This window comes from Paramacrobiotus metropolitanus, unplaced genomic scaffold, assembly GCF_019649055.1.
Source record: "Paramacrobiotus metropolitanus isolate TYO unplaced genomic scaffold, Prichtersi_v1.0 Parri_scaffold0000017, whole genome shotgun sequence".
NCBI lineage: Eukaryota > Metazoa > Tardigrada > Eutardigrada > Parachela > Macrobiotidae > Paramacrobiotus > Paramacrobiotus metropolitanus.
Window position 1 is genome coordinate 1,389,324 of NW_026570237.1, and position 11,600 is coordinate 1,400,923.

Below are 11,600 nucleotides of genomic sequence, written 5' to 3' on the forward strand. Positions count from 1 at the left end.
CCCACCAGCTACTCGTACCGTTGCCTTTGCAAAATCGAGCTCCGTCGCTCATTGCTCCACGACCTTCCCTTTCGAATGACACCAGCAACAGCCAGAATAAGCCAGGTTCTTTGAATGGAGCAATTGTACAAGGTCGAACGGTTACCGCTACTCCGTCAGCTTTATTGATACATACAGTAGCGTCTTCGGCGACCCCGGGCGGTTTTTCGTTCTTGGTAATGCCTAATCAGAATGCGCTTCCGGTTGTTGCTTCTCCAATAGCGGCTGAACCGGACTGGCCGGGTAACCGTTGGTCCTTTAAGGAATGGACCACCTCCAGCTGCTACTGCTGACAAGTCACTCTTACCAGCGCATGCACACCAGGTGCGTTTCGAGAAAACCACATGTGGTCAGTGTGGTTTGCGATTCAACACATATTTATTGTACCGCATTCATGGATACGAACACGGAGGCAAAGAATTAGCCGACGATATTAGAAGTAGAACCGCGTGTTCTGAATGTGCAGAAAATTTTGATAGCTTCGACGCACTGGTGGAGCACGTTAAGATTCATGGAAGACAGACGGAGGAGTGTCCAGTTTGTAAGGGACGTTTTCGTGCACTGAACGACCATATTCGACGTGATCATCCTGATTGCCAGTACCGATCGAGGAAGAGTCCGGACCGCGTTCGGAAAGATAATCTTCACCGGTGTGGAGAGTGTGGGAAGGTATTCAAAACAGCTGATGCTTTTGTCGTTCATGCCAAGGTATGTCAGCAAAGTGGAAGCGCATCGTTGGAATTTTGATTAACTTGTTTTATAATCGTTTACTGCATTCCATTTGTTTATACAGAAATATTCTAGAGAGAAATACAGAAATGTTCCAAAGAATTTTTGGTTGTTTCGTTTCAGGCGCACCGCGCTAAAGCCTTGTGGGCCACTCTGACGTGTAGCGACTGCGGTCTGCGCTTTAAAACGGATGTCTTATGCCGGCTGCACAAAATCCACCACGGAAATGAAGAATCAACGGAGCTTACTCGTGACGCTCGAGAATGTCCTGAATGTCATCAAATCTTTGAGAGCCGGGAGGGACTAGTTGAACATGTTAGCGAGCATGGGAAAGCAACCGAAAAATGCGCACTGTGCGAAGAACGGTATATCTCTTTGGTGAACCACATAAGACGTGATCACCAAGCCCAAAATCCACTGAAAGCGGCGGTTTTGGCATGCTGCGTACCCGGATGTCAGAATGTGTGCGAGTCGGATACGCCGAATGCAAGTACAGCGAAAGTGCCGTTCTTCCGGTTCGTTGGATCAGCTGATCCGCGGTATGAAACTTGGATGCGGCGACTGCGGTACAATTCATCGTGGGTGCCGCATTTTAACGAAAGGATTTGCAGTGATCATTTTCTCGAGTCCGAGATCAAATTTAGGAAGGACAGTGCTTGGCTCGTAAGGACAGCCGTACCCAGTCAGCTGTCGTGCATGAGCGCATTATGTGGACTAACTGCAGCAGAAATGGCTTCCGGAGCGATCGGTTGTGCTGTGTGTGGCTTGCGTCCGTCATCTGACCCACAACCGAAACCCTCCGACAAGCTGACGTTTTTTCGCGCGCCTTCTACTGCGTCTGGTGAATTAAGAAAGAAATGGGTGGATTACTGCAATCAGCAGCGCACGGACATCGATTGGGCATCCATCGGGGCGGATACACCGTGGTATGTCTGCGAAAACCATTTCGAGTGGAAGTACAGAAAAGCGGCGCAAGACGTTGGCTCTGTCGCCAGTGATAGTGAAGCAGTTCCGTCATTGTCCTTTTCCCTGGACATCAACTATGTTGGCTCAAATCTGACGAGTCCTAGTTCGCATGTGCGCGCAAATCTTGTGATGCGTAAAGGCAATTTCTGTTGCGTGCCGGGATGTGAAACTATTTTAAAAAAGGGGGATTCCGTGGTAGGAAAATTTTTCGATTTTCTTCCACCAGCAGATGAACGGTATGAGGAATGGCTGCGGATGGTGCGATACAATTCTTCCTGGATTCCAAAGGGCCGTGCCAGAATTTGTTGGGATCACTTTCCCGCATCGGAAATTAGGCGCGGGACTGCGGGGTCTAATCCACAGACCCGCTTACGCGTTACAGCTTTTCCCACTCAACTGTCCTGCATGGAATCGTTATGCACATTCTCTCCGGCAGAGATGATGGCAGGAAAGGAAGGTTGTGCTGTATGTGGTCTGCGCCCGTTTGTACCAAATCGACGACCGAAAGTCTCGGAGAAGCTGGAATTCTTCCGGGCACCGTCTGGCGAAATTAGAGAGAAATGGATTAATTTTTGCAAATCGCAGAGGACGGATATTGAATGGAGTTCGATTTCGGAGAAAACACCGTGGTTCCTCTGCGAGAATCATTTTGATGCGCAGAACAAAGCGGAATATGCGGCGCAGACAGCGACTCCTTCCCTTCCGTTTTCCATGTACGTCAATTCTAGAGATTCAGAATCTACCGCAACTGCACGGCGCGAGCGAGCTGAAATGCAAGAAAGAAAAATGAAGAGAAAATTCCAGCCGCTTGGGTGTTGTGTACCGGGCTGTCGGAAATTCGCATGGAACGACACACCATCGGCACCGGTATCCCTTCATTGTATCCGGCAAGGGATGGTGGGTCGAGAAGATTGGGTAAATCATATCCGTTGTTCTGTGTCATGGAGTCCTAAACCACGCGATGCAATATGCAGTCGACATTTCTGCCCGGAAGATTTCGTCGAACTATCTGCCGACCAACCGGCCAAAGCCAGAAGGTTGAGAGCAAACGTTGTGCCGTCTCGGCTGGAGTGTGCTGAAGAGTACCGCGCTCCAATTAATAGTCATCCGTTAGTGGGACATGATAATGTTCAGACGTGCTGTGTATGTGGATGCTGGCGGCCAGTGGACGAGGCGGGTCTTATTCCGTCTGAGAGACTGAGCTTCTTTCCCTTTCCGGATGACGAAATCCTACGTGATTCGTGGGTAACTGCGTGTCGCCAGTGGAATCCCAGTTTGACTATGTCGAAAGAATCTGTTATTTGTGAAAATCATTTCTCGTTGGAGGATTTAACAAGCCTGCTGGAAGACGGCAAAGAAGCTAGACTGATGCCGAAGAGCGGTGCCATTCCAACATGTGAGAGGCTGTCTGTGTCTGTTAGAGTAAATACCAACGCACCAGTTAGAACGAGCAGCAACAGTGCTGGTCTTGGTTACTCTGGGTATAAATGCTGCGTGCCGGGATGTGGGATTCGTGCGCAAGTTGAAGGCAAATCGGAGAAGATAACCTTTCATGTTTTTCCTGGTCTCGGCACTTCATCCCGCTTTTGCGAGTGGATGAACCGGATTCGCTGTGCAATTTCTTGGAAACCTGATCGGCACTCCCGAGTGTGTAGTAAGCATTTTCGTCCAGAAGATTTTGTGCAGGAAACGGCGAGAGGAAAACAGCCGCGCACTAATCTGTTAAAGAAAGATGTCGTGCCGTCAGTATTGCAGTGTGTCGAAAAGTTCCGAAGCCCGATCGGTTTAAGTACATCGGCTGAGACGCAGGAAGTGCGCGTGTGCTGTGTGTGTGGTTGGTGGCGCAGTACCCACGAAAGATTTGTCCGAGCAGAAGTACTGACGTTTTTCTCGTTTCCTTCGGATGATGATGTGCGCGTGAAGTGGATAAATGTTTGCCGCGAATGGAATCCCGAATTCGTATTTTCGGAAGGGTTGCTGGTGTGTGAAAATCATTTTCATTTGGACGAATTAACGTGGGTGAATGTGAACCAGCTGAACAAGGAGGTAAAATTGCGAAGCGATGCAGTTCCGTCGACGAGATGTTTGCGTCCGCTAAGCGCTGTAGACGATACAAATGCGCGAGATGATGCTGCTCAAATGGCAGCAGGAGTGCCGTTTGATGATCTTGCTGGACTGTCTCCTTTTGATCTGCATCCGGACGCTGATACGGCGGATGAGGATGAAAGCGAAGCTGGCAGTGATTTTTACGCCGAAAGAAACGCTATGTCGGCAGATGAGAGCGCATGGGATTATGATGCAGCGGAAGACGATGATTCGCTCATGAAAGATGATAATACCGACGTATCCGTAACCGACATTGCAAATTCCATTTGCGCTCCTTTGAGAACGCCAATGGCTGCCGAAAATGGTCTTCCGGAGGACGAGGATTTTACTCGTGGTATGTGGATATGTGATACATATTGCGTTTTATTAATATCTTTTTGTCTACATTTGTGTGTATTCTTGGGTTATATGATTTCAGTTGGCGCCGTTCATGATATGCCATCGGCACTGCCGTTCACCATAGAAGAGGCAATGGAGATTACACCTCCTTCTTCGCCCCCACGATATGCCCTGGATGATGCTTTGATGTGTAAGGATGATTGACTGAACAGCGTTTGTTCTCTTAATAGTCAACGGGTCATTGCAGACTGTGACTGCTGTCACAAATTCCTTTCCACTCCGTGTTGGCTGCATGCAGCCAGCGTCTGCGATGAACCAGTTGTTCCGTTGTCCGTCGGAAGCTTGCCCAAGATGCTCTACCTGGATGTTTGCGACGATTCGCTGACTGGTAAACTATCTCATCTTTCCCGTATGAATTCATGCCGCCACCTGGGTAATCATTAATTCGTTTAGGAAAAGCTGTCTTCACGAAGGAAGTGATTGCCCGCCACACGGTGTTTGGACCGTTAATTGCTCCTGTGACGCCGGGCGATAGTGAGAAAGCGCTGTATTTTAGTATTACGGAAGAGCTACGTAGATATTACGAACTGGAGTCGGATTACGCCTGCAACTGGATGAAGCATGTCCGCTTTGCGGACAGCCTGCAAAGCAGCAATTTGCTGGTGTTTTCGCGCGGATCGCAAGTGGTCTTTGTCACCATCAAAACCGTCGCTCCTCACGAAGAACTAAAAGTCTGGTATTCCAGGCAGTACTTGGAAATGGTGGAAGCGCTTAAAAGCACTGCTGTGGAAGCCACCATACTGAAAACGGAGGATGACGGTACAAATTTAGCCTGGAAATGCTTTAGTTAAGAGAAGTATTTTGGGATTTTGCTGAGCAGTATTTTTTTGCAGTTGATGGGACTTGTTGCGATGATTATGACGAAATGGCAGATGCCGTACCTGGGAGCGAGGAAGTGCCAGGAAATTCCTCAGTGGGAGCTGTTTGTATGTCGCGTTTGCCGATGGAAAGCGAGTCATCGCTGCCAGTGACTGTAGATGATGATTACCGGCAGACTGACGGAAGATCTGGTGGACGGCCAAAGACATTGCGTTCGAAACCGAAACGAATGAGCAAAGCGCGGACATTTTTCACCAGCAATATTTGTTTGGAATGCAACGTAAGGTTTCGGAGAGAGGATATGCTGCGTTTGCACCAATTGGGTCACACGGGTTACGATGACCAGCCAGAACGAGAGTGTCCTGAATGCTCGAAGCACTTCGACGAATTTTCCGCTCTACTGAAACATGTAGACGAGCATGGAACGCCGCTCGTGGAGTGCCCGGTCTGCAGTGAGACCTGCAGTTTGAGCGCTATACTCGTGCATCTACACCGCTACCATCCCGGATTTGAAAGAAGAGGATTGTATCTGAGACGTTTGAACTGCGATAAGTGCGGCATGCGATTTGCCAATAATTTCCTCTATCGGTTACATCAGCTAGGTCATCAGGACCAAGAGTGTGTCGACAGTATAAAAATCACGCGAAAATGTCCCGAATGCGATGAAATGTTCGAAAGACTGGAAAAGTTAGCGGAGCACGTGAATGTGCACGGAAAACACACAAAGAAATGCCCAGTATGCAACGGCTATTACGCTGGAATGAAGAAACATATTGCACGTAATCATCCGCAGTACTTGCCCGAAACATGTTGCCCGAAATGTAGGAAAGAATGCACGAATGAATCCTCCTTACTGCGCCACCTGCGGGTTCGTTTGTACATTCAGTAATGGAAGTTAAATACATGACTACGTTCCCGTATTTCCAACGTGGTTTTACTTTTAGAGCCATCGGGTAAGAGCATCTATGGATAACTTGACGTGTCAGGAATGTCGACTGCAGTTTCCGAAAGACAGTTTATATGTCATTCACAAGACCAGCCATGACTCTGCAGCCTATCACGTTATTTCGGGCGCGGAAAAGTGCCCTGAATGTGACAAAGAGTTCGACGGGATGGTTGCACTGTTGGAGCACGTTGTTAGTCATGCTGTAGCAGCGGAGAAATGCCCAGAATGCAACCATTGGTTCGGCCGCCACCGTTTGCGTAAGCACATGAAGAACCATCATCCTGCGCGAGCGCATAAGGCTGTTTTGCAACAGAAAGATTCGGAGGAAACGCCCAAGAAGGTACTACAACAGAGAAACCAAATTCCAAAAAATATAATTTGCAATTGTTTATTGTATAGATTCATCCGAAAACGACACCTGAAGCATTAGTGTGTACTGATTGTGGGCTGCGGTTCCTTACCGAAGATCTCCTCCATCTTCACAAGCATATACATACAAAGGATGAAATTTCAGTCAGCACAAGAGAATGTCCCGAGTGCCGGAAATTGTTTGCCACGGCGGATGAACTTGTGGAGCACGTCGCAGAACATGCATCAGTTGCAAGGAAGTGTCCGGTTTGTGGTCGGTGGCGAACGAATATGAGTCAACACCTCAAAAATCAGCATCCCGGATACAAGAAGGAGCACAAACACGTGCCGGTACGTGGCCGTGAATCCTTCTAACACGATCATACGTCATATCTGCTGTCCATAATTTTGAGAAATAATTATCGTACATCGTCCTCACTTTTACGAAGGAATGTTATTATTATTATTACGGCACAAGAGCAGACAACCCAAACGAGACTTCAAGGCTAGTCGAACAAAAACGTTTTTAAATGCAATGTAAAGAATTAAGAGAGATCCACAGACTTGAGTACGAACTTAAAGGCAGGTACAGAACTGGCATCAAGAATTTTAGGGTTAACAGCAATAATTTTATCAAGCAGACGCTTTAAACGCATTTCCATCGATTACTTTCATGGCCCGGGCAACTTCGATCCGTGCCGGCTTCCGTAAATTATAGCGCATGGTGTTATCTTTTACTTTAACCATATCCAGGAGGTAGGCAGGAAGCGGTAAAGAATATCCGACCGATGGCGTCAGAGCGATGCGGTGTGGCTGTTCAAGATCTGGAACAAAAATCAATTCCCGCTTCCGGCCTGCCTCCTGGATATCCAGTTAGGCCAGTTAGTTAGATATCCAGTTAGCATCCACGAGTATGAACACGGGGGCAAAAAATTAGACGAAGATATACGACGCACAACTACGTGTGCTGAATGTGCAGAGGAATTTGAGGTCTTTGACGCACTGGTGAAACACGTCCGAATTCACTGCTGGCAGACGGAGGAGTGCCTGGTTTGTAAGGGACGTTTTCATGCATTGAACGAACATATTCGACTTTATCATCCCGATTGCCAGTACCGGTTGAAGAAAACTCGTAGAGACGGTCCGTATTGTGAAGAATGCGAGAAGGAGTTCGAATCACTTACCGTTTTTACGCGTCATGTCACTGTATGTCAGCTAGCTCACAAAGCTTCATTGATATGGAACATTATGTGTGCGTAATATTCGCACAAAAAAATAGGAATAATAAAAATTGCTACTGTGTTAGACTGCTTTATTCCTGTTTTTTTGTTTGACCCGGAATTTCTTGTACTCGAAGATTCGGAGTTGACGGTTGTGTTTCTCCTTGCAGAGTCACCGCGCTAAAGCCGCACTGGTCGCTCGTACGTGTAGCGAGTGCGGTCTGCGCTTCAAGACCGATATCCTGTCTCGATTGCACAGAATGCTACACGGAAACGAAGAATCAACGGAGCTGATTCGTGACACACGAGAATGTCCTGAATGCCACCAAAACTTCGAACATCTGGAGGAATTGGTTGCACACATTAGTGAGCACGGAAGAGCGACGCAACAATGTCCAGTGTGCGGAGACTGGTTTGCTGCGTTGGCTGAACACATCCGACATTATCATCCGGATTACCGCCGTCTTAGGCCAGTGAAATACGGGAATCTGACGTGCAGCGAATGCGGCCTGCGATTCACAAGCGATTTGTCATGCCGGTTGCATGCAACATCCCACGGGAAAGCGGACGTAGCGGAGGATATTCGTGAAATCCGAGAATGTCCACAATGCGATGAAGGTTTTAAAGAACTGAATGAATTGGTTGAACACGTTATCGGGCACGGGAAACCAACCGAGAAATGTCCAGTCTGCGGAGAGTGGTACGCGGCATTGCAGAACCATACCCGACGCGATCATCCGGATTACCACTATCAAGTGGAACCTGACAATGAGAATGATCGCTCAGATGAAGATAACGCAAATCAAACGTACAGATGTCCAAAATGCAGCAGAAATTTAAGTTCAAAGATTAGCTTGGCGACGCATATTTCGGTTCGTTTCGAATTACTAGTTTGCCGACTCTTGCAGACAGGTATTATCTACCGGTAGTTTCGCTGTTTTTTAGAAGCATCGAGTGTACGAAGCGAAGTACGGAAACTTGACCTGCAGCGAGTGCGGACTGCGATTTACAAACGATTTGTTGTGCCGGTTGCATGAAGTATCCCACGGGAAATTGGAAATAGCGGAGGATATCCGTAACACTCGAGAATGCCCGCAAGGCGATGGAATATTCCAAGAACTGGATCAGTTGGTGGAACATGTTGCCGGACATGGAAAGCCAACGGAAAAATGCCCGGTTTGCGGAGAGTGGTACGGCGCGCTGAAAAGTCACAGCAGACGTGAACATCCGGATTACCACTATCAGCTGTTAAAAGATGACAATGAAAACGACCGCTTGGATGCCGGGCTGGTCGACTCGTATAAGTGCCCGAAATGCAGCAAAGAATTCACTTCACACATCAGCTTGAAGGCGCATATTTCGGTTGGTTTTTCTATTGCTCTTATTCACATTCAGCATTCTTGCAGTTGTTGATCTGGCTGTTTCAGAATCATCGGGTGAACGAAGTGAAATACTGGAATCTGACGTGCAGCGAGTGTGGTTTGCGTTTCGGGAGTGAAGCCCTGTGCGATTTGCATCGTCTGCAGCATAAAGAGAAGGACGACTCGAGTAGTCTTGAGGAGGATGTGGATGGTTGTCCGCAGTGCGGTGAATCCTTCCAACAAGTCGTCGAACTGGTGGAGCATGTGGCTTCGCACGGAAGACGCACGGACAAATGCCCGGTGTGCGGTCAGTGGTATGCCGCCCTGAAGGAGCACATCCGCCGTGATCATAAAGAACATTACGCGGAATTTGTCGCACAAGAAAAATTAAATTGTGACACACCCAAGACGAAAGAAGGTAGCGGGTATCGATGCGAGAAATGTGGGAAACTGCTTCCCACGCGTACCAGCTTCGATTCGCACATGAGGGTGGGTGTTTTTAATAAGGCGCTGTTTATTTAAAGCTGCAGGATATTAAATTCTTATTTTTCAGGGACATCGTGCGAACGAACTCATGTACGACTCTGTGACTTGCATCGAGTGCGGACTGCGATTTGGAAGTGCGCTGCTGTGTCAGCTGCACAGGTTGCAGCATGGCAGCGAAGGATGCAGCGATGAGGAGTTGAGCAACACCAAATCCTGTCCCGAATGTGAGGAAGAATTCGAAGAATTAGAACTGTTGGTCGATCACGTTACCGCACATAGCAAAGCGACCAGCAAATGTGCCGTCTGCAGTCGTTGGTTCAGTGATCTCCGACACCACGTGCGGCGCGAACACCCGGAGTCTTTTGAGGATTTTGTTACTCAGTTGCAGCGTTCTGGAGCAAAAGTCCCGGCTAAAGCCGTATCTGATGGATCGGAGCGAAAAGAGACTCCACAGAAAGGCTACTGTTGTCCAGAATGCTCCAGAAGTTTTGAGAATTTCGGTAGTTTTAAGCGACATTTGCAGGTAAGAGTTTTCGGGTGGTTGTAGGGAATGTGTGTAAGGTTTTTGAAAAAATTCTAATTTTGTGTTATTGTAGAGTCACGGCGTGGAAAATCCGTCCGATATTGTGACTTGCGACATGTGCGGTTTACGCTTTACTAACGAACACCTGTGTGAGCTACATAAAGTGAGCCACGGATTATTCAGCAAAAACCTGGAAAACACGGGAAAATGTCCAGAGTGTGGAGGGAATTTTCAGCAGCTGCAGGCGCTGGCACAGCATCTTGGCACCCACGGAGTGCAGACGGAGCAGTGTTCGGTGTGCAACAAGTGGTTCGCTTCACTGCGACATCATGCGCCACAGTGTCGTAGTCACGCCGATCGCCATGACCGCTCCGAATCGTCAGATGATGCCGGAACGAACACGTCGGCATCTACCAAAACTGGAGACTGGAAGAAAAGCTTTGAATGTCAGGAATGCGGGAAAGAATTTCGTTTGCGTGCTGGTTTGCAGGCGCACATGAAGGTTGGTTCTTGTCGGAGTTTTTCTTTCGGATAATCGGATTGATTCAGTTATCCATAATTTGTTCGCTGCTTTTTCAGACTGATCACGCGGCACTGAAATGTGTGGTTTGTGACAAAGTGTTCGGGAGCCATACTGATCTGCAGCAGCATATGCTCGCTCACAGCAACAGAAATCAACTGAAATGCGGAATCTGCAAGAAAACATTCCAGTCGTCGCGTATCTTTGCGGCGCATGTCAAAGAGCATGAAAATGGGAAATTATCGGAACCTGTTGCAGAAGAACCTGTGCCTAATGAATGCGTAGTGTGCCGGAAGTCATTTGCGGATTTTCTTGAGCTGAATCAGCATGTGAAGAAGCACAATGTTAACGGTGGATTTGATTGCGCGATGTGTAATGAAACATTTCCCTTCTATCATTTATTGTCTTGCCATGTGATGGAGAAACAGCATTTTCGTCCCAATATCGGCATCCGGTGCAGCGTGTGCGATGAAGAGTTGCCCGACGAAAGCGCGTTACAGCTGCATTTATTTACGCACCACGATGCGGAGTTGACAGTCAAGTGTTACCTGTGCGCGGAACGTTTCACTTGTAACGATGATCTCGACGTGCACATTGCTGCAGCGCACGCAACGGCGAATGGGGATGATTCCGAAATGGAGATGGATGAGGATGAGGAAGTGGGTCGGGAATGTTATCAGGAACTGATGGCAGGGTTAAGCGACGACAGCAACGAATAATCAGCAGGACTTACTGATCCGAAATTGTAATGGCGACAATTTAGTGACTTTGGTTTGGAATCCGTAAGCATGGATATTGACGTCGGCTTGTGTTTTGTTATTTTTGTATTAAATACTATTTTGTGATAGCATGAATGTAAGTAAATTAGTGATTACTGTCATTGCTGGTTTCTTTTATATATGATAATTGCTTCGTTGGAGTTATCGGTTTCAGTTCGCATTTCAGGGATTCTTTTAATCAGTCGTTGCTATTGTTTTTTATATGCTAAGGCATCGTATTGTTTTGTTTAATAAAGAAGACGCTGTTGGTTTGTCACTAAGAAATGCAAAGGAATTTCACAAGGAAAAAACAAAGTACTACCGCTTATTTCTACACTACGTTAACCACGCCACCCGCCCGGTGAGGCAGGCTGCACAGT

General features: G+C 47.6%; 1 protein-coding gene across 1 annotated transcript; it reads left to right on the forward strand.

Moving 5' to 3' along the window:
- The first annotated feature begins 291 nt into the window (after nucleotides 1-291).
- LOC129585444 (uncharacterized) lies at nucleotides 292-11,477 on the forward strand. The gene is made up of 15 exons (XM_055478112.1): nucleotides 292-363; nucleotides 519-747; nucleotides 892-4,174; nucleotides 4,259-4,369; nucleotides 4,427-4,567; nucleotides 4,633-4,998; nucleotides 5,073-5,926; nucleotides 6,003-6,344; nucleotides 6,404-6,703; nucleotides 7,743-8,444; nucleotides 8,518-8,934; nucleotides 9,000-9,422; nucleotides 9,487-9,942; nucleotides 10,016-10,444; nucleotides 10,522-11,477. Exons 1-15 carry the CDS (start codon nucleotides 305-307, stop codon nucleotides 11,179-11,181), a joined length of 8,772 nt encoding a protein of 2,923 aa, XP_055334087.1. The 5' UTR covers nucleotides 292-304; the 3' UTR covers nucleotides 11,182-11,477.
- Nucleotides 11,478-11,600: the final 123 nt, after the last annotated feature.